At 42.5% G+C, this 15,000-nt stretch overlaps 1 protein-coding gene across 1 annotated transcript in view; it reads right to left on the reverse strand.

Moving 5' to 3' along the window:
* Nucleotides 1–3,402: 3,402 nt before the first annotated feature.
* crppa (CDP-L-ribitol pyrophosphorylase A) overlaps nucleotides 3,403–15,000 on the reverse strand; it is a 106,550-nt gene continuing 94,952 nt past the window's right edge. Inside the window, 1 exon segment of the mRNA XM_061718562.1 lies at nucleotides 3,403–5,764. Within this exon segment, the coding sequence (XP_061574546.1) occupies nucleotides 5,660–5,764 (105 nt within the window). The 3' untranslated portion in view covers nucleotides 3,403–5,659.

Below are 15,000 nucleotides of genomic sequence, written 5' to 3' on the forward strand. Positions count from 1 at the left end.
GCATGTCCAGGAGAAACAAGTCTAAACCATGAAGACTCCATCTCACAACTTACAGGACTTACAGGATCTACTGCAAATCTGCATAGGTCACTTTCAGAGGATTTGCGGAGTTTCTGGTTTCGCCAGATTTAAGGGATCTCCAAAGTAATAGATAGTTTTTTTGGATGATCACTATAAATAGCAGAGTTATTGGTTCATTTTAGATGCAATATGAAATGGATTTAAGCAAAAAAGACAGACAGAAAAAGAGGCAAAATCCTGCAGGATTTTCAGGGGCTTTGCAGAACCGTCTGCACGTCTGGACACGGCGGCTCTACAGCAGCCTGGCAGCGTAAACGGAAAAAAAAAAACCCTAGCTGAGCACCGCTTTCCCCTTTTATGGGAAATTTTCTGGCTGGTGTGGAGAGGGAACCTCAGCGAAGACTTCCGGGGAGAGGTTCGAAGCTGAGCCATAACGAAATGAAATGGAAATTTGGAGGGGGTGTGACCAAACAATTAATATGAATTACCCTCCACTACAACAGCAGCTTGTATCGTCTTAGCAGCCACTGGTTTCTAGGTCTTTGTGGTCACAATTAAAGCAAGACCGTGGAAGATTTCTTATTTTTTTGGGGTCCTATATTTCTCATGTGGTCCAGAACTGTTAAAAATACAAGTGTTTACTAGTTGAAGCCCAGGATGAGAGGAACCGACACAGAAAACACTAGTTTCAGCCTCGCATCACACATCTATGACATTTTTAGCGTCCATTAAGTACTGGCATTCTTTAACTGTGATGCAAACAGACAAAGAACAGCGAGTCAACTGAACCTACTTTACAGAACTCGGCACATTAAACGCAAAATTAAAAAATCAAAACTTACTTGGTATGATATATCTTCAACAACTTCACAGGAACTGACACAGATAACAACAGTTTTAGTGGAACATTTACTCTGACATCAGTCTGGACACGAGTCCAAGTGCAATGCATGTTTGGGATATGTCTAATGATGGCCGACACAGTAGGGAGGAATCACAAATCACAACAACGGCACTCAGAAAGCCAGATACCAACCATAACAGATTAACTGCTCATAGAGCAAGATGCGGACGAGTTCAGTGTTCATCTTGGAACCATTTGTTCTCAGAGCTCTTGTCAAATGCATTTTTATCTTCCCCAGACCTGGTCCTGGTTGGTTTCTTTGGCACATTTACTATGATTTGCTGTTAGTGACAACAAAAGAGCCAGCTAGCATCTTAGCCAGGCAGAGGTGTTGCTGTAGCAGGATTATCTGGGGCCGTGTGGTAGTTGTGCAGTTCAATTCCCGGCCATCTGAGGGCACTCTGTAAGTGGGGAGTCGCTAATAAAAGTCAATGAAATGTCCAAAGGATTTTAAACTGTACATTCAAAGCGAAAAATAAACAAATATAGTGTTGCTTTGAAGCACATATAATCAATAGGGGTGTAACGATACACTAATCTATTGATACGGTACGATACACAATATTGAGGTCACGATGACGATACGATACAATATTATAGCAGTATTTTTTTAACAACCTTGAATGAGGAACATATGACTGGAAAAAATTGTTTTTTATTTGAAAGACACAAAATACAAAACAATACTGTGTGTTTGCCCTATTGTCACAGTTTGTAATGCTTTATAACTGTTTAAGTTTTAAAGAGAAAGCCAGGCCAACCATTTTCCACAAACTGAACTAAAAGTAAATGTCAGGTTTGCATTATGCATCTTCAGTTTCAGACAAGTACAAATATTTTGCCACAAACTGAATAGTTTCTCTCATGTATGATTTGACTTTTTTCTTTTCCAGAAGTTTAACAACTAAAATTACATAAATAAATAAATAAAAGTAAATAAATACATACAATTTCACATCATAAAAAAGATTGATTCATGCTCACCTTATAAGTGTAAGAGGAGATTTATTTTTGTTAAGAAGGTTATTTTGGTAATTCAGGGTTCATTATTTTATAAATATATTCTTTATATTCTGATGTAAATCAGGGACTATAATGACACTAGTCAGTTTATCTGTAGTTGTTAATATGTTTTAGATTGGGCGGAGTGATACAGCACTAGGTGCTGTGTTGATGTTCTAAAATCCTACGCTGTTGAGGGACATTAAAGTACACTTTTATTAGACCCAGAAGTTGTCCCCATGTTATTCTACTCACGACCAGAAAAAGGTTTAATTTAATAAGGTAAGGCTTAAGTCTACACCAGACATACATAAGTAAAGGTTCAGAGCTCAAAACGGGACGGCAAAACGGTACTAGTTTCTTTCGAGCGGAGTAAGATTTTGGTCGGATGCGCATTACTAGTCAACACAATAGATTAATATTAATAACCCAATATCGCGATACACTTTGTCACCTCCACGACACTTCGAAATTTCGTGGCACGATATATTGTTACACCCCTAATAATCAATACTTTTATACCAACAACAGATTTAGTGAAGAACCTTCACAAAAGTCATCTCCCTCTGCAGGTGCTCTCAGATCCACAGAGCACTAACAGGGGCCCACACAACAAGTCCAAGCAATCAAATTTCTTCCTGCTCATAAAACCTTCTTTTTAATTTAATCCCATTGGCGAGATGGAGCTGCGATGTGATTGGCTGATGCTCACAGTGAAGGAACGCTCCCTCCGTGAAGCACAGACTTCAGTTTAGCAACACTCCAAGTCACCCCAGACGGACGGCAAAGTTCAGGATGCTTCCAGCGCATACGTGGTTAACCGGCTGCCTGATTAGTGTCACATGAGGGAAGGTGTAGTTATGGTAACGATATACACAGCACAGAATACAAGGAGTGGTAATAACGAGCAGATTAATAGTTATCATTTAACAGTAATCATTTCTGGTACCGACTTCCCACATCTGTGTGTATGAATGCACATTTTCATGGCCCACAGCAGAGATGGAATCAGTCCAATCAAACATAAATTGACATATTCCACTGATCAGATATCGGAATAACGCCACCATCTAAAAGATTCATTTATACTGCTCAGATGATGTACTGTTGTTTTTTTTTCATTTATTTGAAGAGTTGAATGCTGGGAATTGTGTCTTCAGAAATTCCCACGATAGGAACCAGATACGTGACATTTGTCATTCACGTGACAGCACATAGTGGTACGGTATCATACCAAAGTCCAGGGAGACGGCGTGTTCCTGCAGTGATGTGTCTGCCCTCTACACATTATGATTGTTGTTGTGACTTTTGCAGAGAGTTATCTGGGTGTCTGTTCAGATAGCCAACATGCTCCTGCACGCTGTAGCGGCGACAGACCACTGTATCTTTTATTCATCCGTCTCTCTAGAAACTAGAAACATGAAATCAACATTTCAGAACATTTGGCTTTTATTACCAGCTTCAGATGCATCAGATTCAAAGTGTTAAAGCACAAACATTTCTCCAGGATTCAAAACTTGCAGAAGGCCTGAATGGTTTAAGATGAATGTAAAGAAAAAGGTCGGGTGGGGGATGAGGTGAGGGTGGACGGTCTCAGCTCTCTTCAGGTTTGAAATGAAGCCATGCCACAAACAATGACATTCATTTGAATTTCCTTTCTGCAGCACTTCCGCTCTCTCAATGGATTCCAAGTTTAAGTGTAAAAATTACAGTTAAAAAGCTGCAACAAAAAATATCAAGTAAACAGATCTGAAAACTAAAATGTTCTATAAATGACTCTGACATCTATTAACAAAATACCAAAATCACAGACAGGTCAGCAGCAACTGTAGGACTGAACCGATCCATCAGTAAGACTCCCTCGGATGCGGATGAGCGTCAGCTGCACGTGGGACTGGAGCTCCAACATCTGCAGCTTTCAACTCACACAAACTAAATTATTAAAATGATATGTCTGGGGTACTTGTAATACCGATTCCAGGTATTCTGAGAGGAAAGGTGATGGTGTTTAATAAATAAAACAGAGATAAACGTCTGCTTTGGAGTAAGCTGCCAATTTAATATGTATTTAAGATAAATTAAAGCAACAATGCTTTTAATATCTAAAGTTATTTAATTGCAATGCCCTCTAGTCATACAGCCTTTGAGTTGGATAAGTTAGCCAATTTAGTCAAATTAGCTAAGGTTAATCGCCACTAGTGCTGGGAGTTTAACTCAGACTATGGGGCAACCCGACACAAGATGCTTTAAATCTAGTATTTGGCAGCTAGCAGTATCACAATATCATATCACATCCGGCACTTTATTAACCTCATTTGTACATTTCTGTCTATACATTTTACCTATCCCTAAGTTCCTAAGTCACTTTTGTACAGACTCACCTGCCACTTTAAAACCTCATTTTGTACATATCTGGTCTACATTCTATTTTATTGTTTATACATTTTATTTTATCTCTTATATATTTTTTTTATAATTGTATTGTGTTGCACCAATCACCATAATAAATTCATCGTGTGAAAACTTGGCAATAAACCCTTTTCTGATTCTGATTCTGATACTTGCTGTGTAGCACCAGATTCTGGAGTAATGTCTTTCCAAATTAGTCACTCACAGTTAGTTTATTAAATCTTACCCTGCGGCGCAGAAGGAGTGTTGATTCTCAATGTCATCAGCGATCATGACAGCATTAAGGCTTTTTTCCTGCACTGTGATCTACCAACTGAACCTTACTAGCAGCAGTATCTAGTTTAAGATGTTATGCATATCCCTCCATGGTACATTCAAGTCCCATTTCCATGCTTCTTGACCAAAGGTGGTCCGATACAGATAGATCAATTATGACGATAAGAAATACAGTATTTGAGCACAAAATCTGACATCTCAGGAAACTTTTGAAACATCCACTGCCTTTACTCATCTTTCAAACTCAGTCATGACATCCAGGTATCTCTAGCGACGAAACCTCGTTGAGGATTTCATCAACTTATGTTAATGTGTTAACTTGACTCGTCATCGTCGCAGCAGTGAAGTCACCGCCGTGTTTTGTGACTTCACAGCTGATTCTCTGCAGGAGCCTCTTTATTTCTAAGAATTCCTATTAATAATATTATTTTCATTTCACTGTTTTAAGAGAAGATAGTTTCTGACAAAGTAGATATTGATTGGAAAATGTATTTGACACAACTTCCATGTGAAAACAAGCAGAAGTCTTTGTAGACAGTGATACAAAGGTCTTGATTTGAATTCTTAAAGCAGCTAGTAAAGTGACGAAATCCTGCCACTGCCAATCCCGAAACTCTTTCACCTTCCACCCATTAAGCTTCATCAATCCCACCGGGTTTCGAAGTGATGAAGACCTGGTGGAAGGTGAAACATGTTTGTATTCCTAGTCTACACATCGAACATCGAACAAGGAAAAAACATCGAACCATACAAAAGAAAAACAACATGCAATGCTGTTTTCCTCGTAGAGAATTAAAAACTTCACTCCGTTGCATCATGGGAAATGTAGGATTCCGTTAACCCTCTTTGAAGTGACATTTAACCTCTGCAGCTTTGATTTTTGGCAGTTCTCTGAAGTCCTCTTTGTGAAAAGGCCATTCGTTTTGTGAGAAACTCTCACTTTACCCTGATGCAATGTTCAAGAGATTTTAAATAAAAGAATAAAATGTCTCATACTAACAGCACTCATGAACCACAGGAGAAGTTTTCTGTCGGCGCTGCTTCCCCTCATGCCTGCAGAAGCTGCCCCACCAGGGCCGGGCTCCTCTCCCGGATCAACGCTGACGCGATCTCAGCGACCCTCAGCCGCGACCTCTCCCAGCTCTGGGTGTCCTGGGAGAGAAAATGAGGAGGAGAAAAAGAGAAAGTGGGTTCAACTTGTTAAAAAAGGCAACAAAAGACAAAAGAACCAAATCCAGCAGAAACAAATTAAAACATCCTCATGCAGAGTATCTTTTATCTTTCCTCTCATGAGTTCCATCTGAGCCATAAAACTGATTCTGCATCAGCCACGCTCTTGCAGAGAGTTCAAACCAGCGGGAATTAAAGTTGAAACAAGCACGTCTTGTTCCACTTCTACTAATGGATTCAGTAAGAAACAGACATCAGTGGCTTTGGCTTCATTCTGAGCAGCAAGAACACCAAATATGATGCTTTAAACATTTACGCTCCTTGCAAAGGACGCTCCTGGTAGAAGAAATTTTAAAAAATCCTCTTGAAGTCAACCGTGGGTTCAGATAAACATGGATAAACATGAAATGTGAATTCTCCACTTGTATTGTGACGGCACCAGTCACAGGTTCTGGTGGACTGCACGGTTATTTTATGGCTTGTTAAATCAACACAAGGAAGTCATTTTTCAAAGGGGGAAAAGGAAAAAACGCCACAGAGACGGAGCACTTTGACTTTCTTTTTTTCTCCTAATCTGAGTTAATTTCGAGTCCTCTGAAGCTGGTGAGCCCTTACAACCGGCTTTGAAATTTTCAGTGCATGATATTGGACAGATCGAGTCTGAACCGCACGTTAAGATAAAACAAGACTCTGCATTAGACTTCCTTAGAACGGCTCCACTGTTGTGGTTGTTTTTTCTTTTGTGATTTCTGTCTTCTGCGAGTCCCTCTGCGTTCCCTTAGCTCTGCGGCCCGTCTGCACAATGCACTTTTAATAGTTTTCACTCCGCTGACTTCATTCCTCAGACTGCAGCGACCGCCTGCTTTGATTTAGTTCCTTTACGAGGCCAGAGAGTGACCTGTTTTCTATTTTTTTTTTTCAAAGCAACAGCACTTCAAGGAGATTTATTTTGTCTTAGCCACAGCGTCGTTCCACGCTAAGATTGGAAAATAATAATAATAATAGATATATTATATATTATGCCCTGGATGGCATGTTAATTGTGCCACCTGGAAAGTTAATATCCAGCACACTGTTGTGTAGCTCTGGCATCCTTTGACTCTGCCACCAAGAGAGACTCAGACGAGGGGCCTTTTATTTTTTGGATAATAAACTGTTTGGCTCGCTCGGCAGTAAATGACTCTGCAGACTTCGTTTTGTGCTCTGGCTCAGTTGTTTGCTGTTCAAGCAGACAACTGAGCCGTTTAGTTTGACTAATCATCATATTATTAACTCCCGCTGTGTGTAAATTATGCACAACCTCGCTCGATTAGAAAAGAAAAAATAAGGTATCTGTTTAGTAACGCCTGATTACAAAATTACTGACCTTTTATCATGCTCGATCTCTTGTAACCGAAACAGCTTTTTAGTACAACCCACTCTTATTTTGGCTAAAACAACAGACTAAAAGTGCTTTTTTGTGTTGTTTTATATATTCCCAGGCTCTAGACATGTGTTGTTCTTTTGAATTGGGTATTTTAACACGTTCGTTTATGAAGATTGACTTCGTTTTGGAGCAAACCCGAAGAGGCCAAACTGTAACTCTGAAACTAAATGAAGATGGATGGACAGAAAACATTTTTTGGGAATAGTATCAAATCCAAGTTGTTTTATCTTGCAGGAAAAAATGTGAATCTGGCTCTGCGACCACTACTTTCCTGCATCTGTTTTCCTAAGGAATAATAAAACAATATTAATCATTTAATGCGCTATTCTCCAATGAGAGCAGATTAACCTTATACATCAAAACATATACAACTGAAATTATGAAATATTCATATTTACCACATTTTAGATGTGTGCATTTTGAACTACAGCTTTAGGTTTAGCTGTTTAGTATGTTTTAATTTCCATTTAGATGTATTTAAACTACGCCACATCACAGCACAGATCTCTCAACCCAACAAAGTAAGAGCAATTTCTGACAATATTACCGAGAGAAAACTTTTAATTCCGTTCTCTCTTCGTGCTTTATTGAGCTAACTTGTGAAGGGACTGGATGGGAATGTGACGAGGTGTGAGAGCGATGAGCGTAGAATCGGGCCTGACCGTGGTTAATGGGAGAAAGAGAGCCGAGACCCAGGACTCCTGGAGCACCACTCCTTAATCAGTACCAGCAGAAGGGGAGTCGGATGACAGAGATTTTCCACACCAAAAGACTAAAAAAAGGAACCGAGGCACTGGAGTACAGATCAGCAACTGCTGCCTCATTGATTAAAGCAACACACGGGAAAGAAAGAAAAAGACGGAATAAAATATGATCGCTTTGAATGTGCTTCAGAGATATTCTGATCTGGCATATATATACCGAGCTCTTTATTACAATGCTTTTATATTTACAGTTAATCAGACAATCAAAGACATACAAAAGCAGGGCTTTCCCCCTTTTCTTTATAATGTGGCCAAGCCATTGTTTTGTGGTTTAATCACTGGTATACAGTGATGAGTTAATGGCTCACTACATCTATAAGTCAACAGAAGGCAGCTGATACAATACGCTGTGGAAATAACTGTTTTTGACATAAAATGTGATCTGATCTTCAGCTAAGCCACAGTAACAGACAAACTCAAGCTCATAAGGCATAAATTATTATAATTACTCTTGTTTTAGTTGAATAGCCAATCAAATATTCACACTGCTGGAGGAAAAAGTAAGTTATCCCTTGTAGCCAATAGCCAGTTAAACCTCCTTTGTCAGCAATGACTTCAATAAAGGGCTTTCATTAGCTTTGGATCAAACCTGCATGATGTTGGTGAGGGATTTTTAACCATTCCTTCTCATCCTGGACACACCGGTAGGATGTCTGGTACTTGCATCTGTATGAAGTTCAGGTCTGGGCTCCGACTGGACTACAGACCAATGTGTGTATTAGTGGATTACTTCGATGCTTAGGGTCACTGTCCTTCTGCATCACTTAACTTCCATCCAGGGTCAGCTGGTGGAAAGCCATCCTGACATAGTCCTGTAGGTTATTTTGGTAAATTTGGGCATTCCTTTTAATCTCCATCATGGTGAAGTGTCTTCAGACCCTGAAGCGAGCCAAAATGATGATGCTCCCTCCACTATGCCTCATCGCTGCGATCGTGCTCTGATGTTTTTCCCACCAAACATCCATCCATCCATCCATCCATCCATCCATCCATCCATCCATCCATCCATCCATCGTCAGCCGCTTATCCGTTCCCGGGTCACGGGGGCAGCAGTCTCAACAGAGATGTCTAGACTTCCTTCACCCCAGACACTTCCTCCAGCTCTTCCGAGGGGAGTCCGAGGCGTTCCCAGGCCAGCCGAGAGACATAGTCTCTCCAGCGTGTCCTGGGTCTTCCCCGGGGACTCCTCCCGGTGGGACATGCCTGGAACACCTCCCTAGGGAGGCGTCCAGGAGGATCCGGTACAGATGCCCAAGCCACCTCAGCTGACTCCTCTCAATGTGAAGGAGCAGCGGCTCGACTCCGAGCTCCTCCCGGGTGACCGAACTCCTCACCCTATCTCTAAGGGAGCGACCAGCCACCCTGCGGAGGAAACTCATCTCGGCCGCTTGTATCCGTGATCTTGTCCTTTCGGTCACTACCCAAAGTTCATGACCATAGGTGAGGGTAGGGGCGTAGATTGACCGGTAAATCGAGAGCTTCGCCTTTCGACTCAGCTCCTTCTTCACCACGACGGTCCAGTACATCGACCGCATTACTGCGGACGCTGCACCGATCCGTCTGTCAATCTCACGCTCCATCGTTCCCTCACTTGTGAACAAGACCCCGAGTTACTTGAACTCCTCCAACTGAGGCAGGACTTCTCCACCCACCCGGAGAAGGCATGCCACCCTCTTCCGATGGAGAACCATGGCCTCGGTCTTGGAGGTGCTGATTCTCATCCCTGCCGCGTCACACTCGGCCTCAAACCGCCCCAGCACATGCTGAAGGTCCCGGTCCGATGAAGCCAACAGGACAACGTCATCCGCAGAAAGCAGAGATGAAATCCTGTGGTTCCCAAACCGGATCCCGTCTGGCCCCTGGCTGCGCCTAGAAATTCTGTCCATAAAAATTATGAACAGGACCGGTGACAAAGGGCAGCCCTGCTGGAGTCCAACATGCACTGGGAACAAGTCTGATCTACTGCCGGCAATGCGAACCAGACTCCTGCTTCGATCATACAGAGACCGGACAGCCCTTAACAGAGGGCCCCGGACTCCATACTCACTGAGCCCCCACAGAATGGCACGAGGGACACGGTCAAATGCCTTCTCCAGATCCACAAAACACATGTAGACTGGTTGGGCAAATTCCCATGAACCCTCGAGCACCCTGCGGTGTTCCACGACCGGGACGAAAACCGCATTGTTCCTCCTGAATCCGAGGTTCAACTATCGGCCGTAATCTCCTCTCCAGTACCCTGGCGTAGACTTTCCCGGGGAGGCTGAGAAGTGTGATCCCCCTATAGTTGGAACACATTCTCCGGTCCCCCTTTTTAAACAGAGGGACCACCACCCCGGTTTGCCACTCCAACGGTACTGTCCCGTTCCTCCATGCAATGACGCAGAGGCGTGTCAACCAAAACAGCCCTACGACATCCAGAGACTTCAGGTACTCAGGGTGAATCTCCCACCAAACAATACAACTTTATTTCCATCAGTCCTTAAAATATGTTTTTCCCCGAATGCATTGCAGACTGCTAAAGGGCCCTTTGGCAAACCTAAAGCAGCATCATCCCACTCCCAGTGAAGAGCAGGGGGTTCCCCCTTGGTCTTCTGCCAAGGACAGCTGTGTCTTCACTGATTTCATCCTGAACAAAGGTGTTTGCCAGTTTCTGTTATGTCTTCAGGCTTTAAGCTGCAACTCACAGGCTTTTTTATTTTATTCTATTCTGCGCTGTGCCCATGGAGTCGTCTTGGCTAGGCATCCATTTCCAAGAAGTGTAGCCGCAGTATTAAACTATGTACATGCACTGATTGGGGGAACTTTAACTAAACCAAAGCTGGCTTAAGCTGAAAAACAGGAACCTTTTGAAATTAACCTTGTGACATAAATACAATGACAATGATCAACTTTTCCACATTAACCATATTTATGCAGAAGATGTGTCAGTGTATTGGAGGTATTTCCCCCCTTTTACAGTATGTAATCAAAGCTCTGCACCAGTTGCAACCAAGCGTCAACCATCTCACTTCCGCATTGATGCTCATGCAGGACTAAGTTTTGTTGCAGTTCCTTGACTGACTGATAAAGGGTGGCTGCAAAAGCGAGTCAATCTCCACTCACCTCAATGTTAAAATGTCTCACTTTAGAGCAGAAATAATCATATTTACAGCCTGATTCAACTGCTGGGATTGGTTTATACCATGCCAGAAGTTTATATCAAGCATTTGTTGTCTATTGTTGATTGTTTGGCAGTCCGCTCAGCCAATCGCTGGCTGTTATCACTTTCTTATCTGTAATCGTCGAGCTACCGCCCTTCGCAAAGCAACTATCCGTTGGTAAGAACCCAGCGCCGGGACAGTCGTCTTTGATTTCATCATCGTGTCAATATATCAAATGGTGTATCCCGCTGTAAAAGTCTGAGGCTAGATCTGCAGATATTTCGGCAGGGTTCAGCTGAAAGAGCTGAGAGCGAAGCTAACTGTGATTGATCTGCTAGTGGGCGGGTTCCCGAGGGCTTGCTAATTGACATGGCTTCGCTCGGTACCAAGGAAAATGAGCCTCGAAACCAGTTTTCAGAAACCAACGGGTCACGTGACCGAATACTTCCAATGTTATATACAGTCTATGATTGCACCTGACCCTAGTATTGTCCTTTTTTGTGAAATACAACCAAACTTTGGAGCGTTTCTGCCTCAGCGCCATTTTGGAAACAATCTGAGCCCAAATACAAAGGGTGTACATGATGTCATGACGTCTGCAAAACCTATACACGGATTCGTTAGGCAGGCGGGTTAACGATTCCAGGGAATTGAACTACTGGGAGACGGTTCTCTTTGAGAACCAGTTCTCCATTCCATCCTGCCATATCGAGATAAACTTCTCTCTATCATATGTCCTCCAAGATCTTCTTTTTGCATGATTCACACCTGCAGATACTTATTATGAACAGGAAACTTAAAATATGTGTGTCCGTTATCACTTAAAGTGCAGGCCCATTAATGCAGACGGACGGATAGGCAGATGGACGGATACGCAGACGGACGGACCGCTTCGTCTGTTTCGTGCATTATTTATGCACGTAATTTGGTGCGTTTCAGGACATTTGCTCATGCGTTGCTTGACGCAGCAAACAGAGCAAAACCACCAGAAACCGCGGGGGCAGAGTTGAGCAGTATAGCTAACATGCGACCAGCAAAAGAAGCAAATCAGAGAAGAAGAAGAAAAGGAAGTCACCGTCCACATGCAGCAGTGTATTTAATGGTCAAACTGCCGTCTACTGTGCTGCTTCTTTTTACGTCTCTCTCTAAGAGCATGCATTACCATGATCTCCTTCACCGTCGCCATGTATGCTGAAACTGCTACTTCTTCATCTTTTTCTTCTTCTTCTGGTGTTTTTCAGGCAGTCGCAAACAATTTGTAGTGGTGCATTTCCGCCAACAACCGATGTCTGAAACTGACGTCAAAACTCGGACGTGAACTCTAAACTCTGCCCGCTAGAGGATGATCTGATTTAACAACCAAGGCAACGTAAAAGACGCATGGAAGTACGAGGGCAGCGACGTACGACAACGCTTGAAACGGATGTGCTTATTTACATACGTATGGGAGCATAAATGGGCCTAAACTCTAAAGCACGGCTCAGAATGAAACAGACTGACTTCACTTAGCCTAATAACTTGTGAGTTCACCAAGTTCCTTTTCTCGAGTTGAATGAGTTGAATAAAGACATGAAAATTAATGATTGCTGGTATTTTTTCAGGTTCAGAATGTTGTATTTGCCTGTTATTGTGAGTTAGATGAAAGTCAGATCACATTTTATGGCAAATACATCCAGAAAACCGTTTAATTCCAGGGGTTTACACGACTTTCCGTGCCACCGTGTATCGCTTCAACAGTCAGAAGCTTGGAATGAGAGCGCTTTCTAATAAATGTGGCGGTATCTTTTTTTTATACTGTTTATCAGATCAAAGCATTCCTTCAGTTGTTCACCAAAAGCGTTACATCCTCACACGGAAAGTGTTGGAGATTTTGCATGTGCTCGGAGCAGCTCGGGGATGATAAATCTGATGAGCTTGCTCATCAGCCGATTACCACCCACGTGCCTTGAGGAGGATTCTGGGAAAGTCACGAGAACTCGGCTGCCTCGGACATATTGAAGACAGCTTCAGTCATCTGACCACAACTACTGATTCTATCATTGAGGTCTTGTTTCTGATACAAGGACAAATATACATATATATATTAAAAATTACAGTGGTCTTCGCACACTACAAAAATATGAAGAAATATAAAGCAAATCAAGATCACCAGGGAGGATCAAAGTTTTAAGCTTGTCTACACTCCAGCCCTGAATCATTTCCACTCCAGAAATCCAGGTTTTAAAATATGAATCATGCTTCATAAAACATAAAGCAAGTTAAATCAAGTAGTTGCTTGCACAGTGGAACACAAATATGACTTTAGTCCTTTATTGACTCATGGCAAAGCTTGAAGTAGTCGCAACTGCCACTCAGGCTTTTAAATGTGGTCAAGGAGAAGAAAAAAAAAAAGCCAGAGAAGAGGGTAGAATTACCTAACAACAAATTAGGAGTCCTCAGAGACATTTGCATATTGAACTTATTTCAGGGAGAAATCTTTCCGCCTTGAGCGAGCGGCTTCACGGTACACTTCATGTTTGACTGCTGCTGTTGGACAGAAAGTCGCCGCATTCATCTCACGTCTCTCGTTTCTGCCGAGCACCATGGGGGGATGAACAAAGCAGCTCTGAAACGAGCATCTCAATGTCTCATTCTTGTGGACGTGCAAACATCCGTTAGAGGGATTGCATGTGTGGGGGGGACACACGCTTTCGAAAAACGAATACACATGCGCCGCCTTCACAGACACTTCATCCTGAGGAAGAATATGCTAGCACCCTGAAAAAAAGAGGTGGAATATGATCCTGGAGGATTTGCGTGTCTCCAGAGGTTCATCATCATCATCATCATCATCATCATGGCCTATGTCCTCCAGCACCGACTGAGATGGTTTTCCACTGTCTCTGTCCCAGCGTCATAGTGCCCAGATGGGGAAACCAGTTAGCTTCGGGATGAGTATTTGTCACCGCGGCAACAGTGAGACAAAGAAAAAGTTAGGAGTGGTGCTTTTGGGCAGTCGTGATCTAATACCTGAAGTAAAGGCATGACTGGGGCTTTGTGATGAACCCTGGAGGCAAAAAAATCAGTCTGATCAATGGCCGTGTTCAAAATAACGAGCTCTAATAGCTTGTTTACGACTTTCCAAAGTGAAAAAATTTTAAAAATTAAAAGAAAATCCCTCATGTGCCAAAGTCTAAGTGCAGTCAGCACGAGAGTGTTCTGGGATATTTTTTAAAGGGCCTGTTTTTACAAGATCCCATTTACTATTATAAGACATGAGGGAACCTCACTTTCCACTTCATAATGATTAACGGCTTCAAATCTACACTTAAAGGATTTCCCAGCCAGGCGCATCACAATTTATTCACATTAGTGGAGGGTCGATTACAAGAAGTGAGGGCCATATTAAATGGAAATGCGACACATTTACATGTTGAAACGAATCACTTTTTTCCGCTGACAGCAGAGTGCCTGCTACATCCATTACTGATGGATCCAATCTCTTGGTGGCCTGATGGAGTTTAGACAGTTTTTCTTGAGAGAAGTCAGATCACCAAAGTAACTGACATTATTATTTTAATATGCATGTATATATATACAGTATATATACACAGACAATGAGGTATATAAGCCTCTAACCGAGCACTGATTAATGGCAAAGTGTCCTTGATCGCTCCCATGTGTAGGAACACAGACGCATGCAAAGGCCTTGTTATTCCATATGGCGACCACAAACTTATGGGATGGATCTTCAATCATTAGCTCCTATTTGTGCTTACTGTTTAAACGGAGGACTTTGGCAAGTGGTGAGGCGACAGGTCTTTGAAATACTGAGCAGAGGGAGAACAGCAGAGAGCAGAGGCGTGGGAAAGGGGTGGGGGACCACACACCAAACCAACATTAATA

Source organism: Cololabis saira, chromosome 3 (genome assembly GCF_033807715.1).
Source record: "Cololabis saira isolate AMF1-May2022 chromosome 3, fColSai1.1, whole genome shotgun sequence".
NCBI classification, from domain to species: domain Eukaryota; kingdom Metazoa; phylum Chordata; class Actinopteri; order Beloniformes; family Belonidae; genus Cololabis; species Cololabis saira.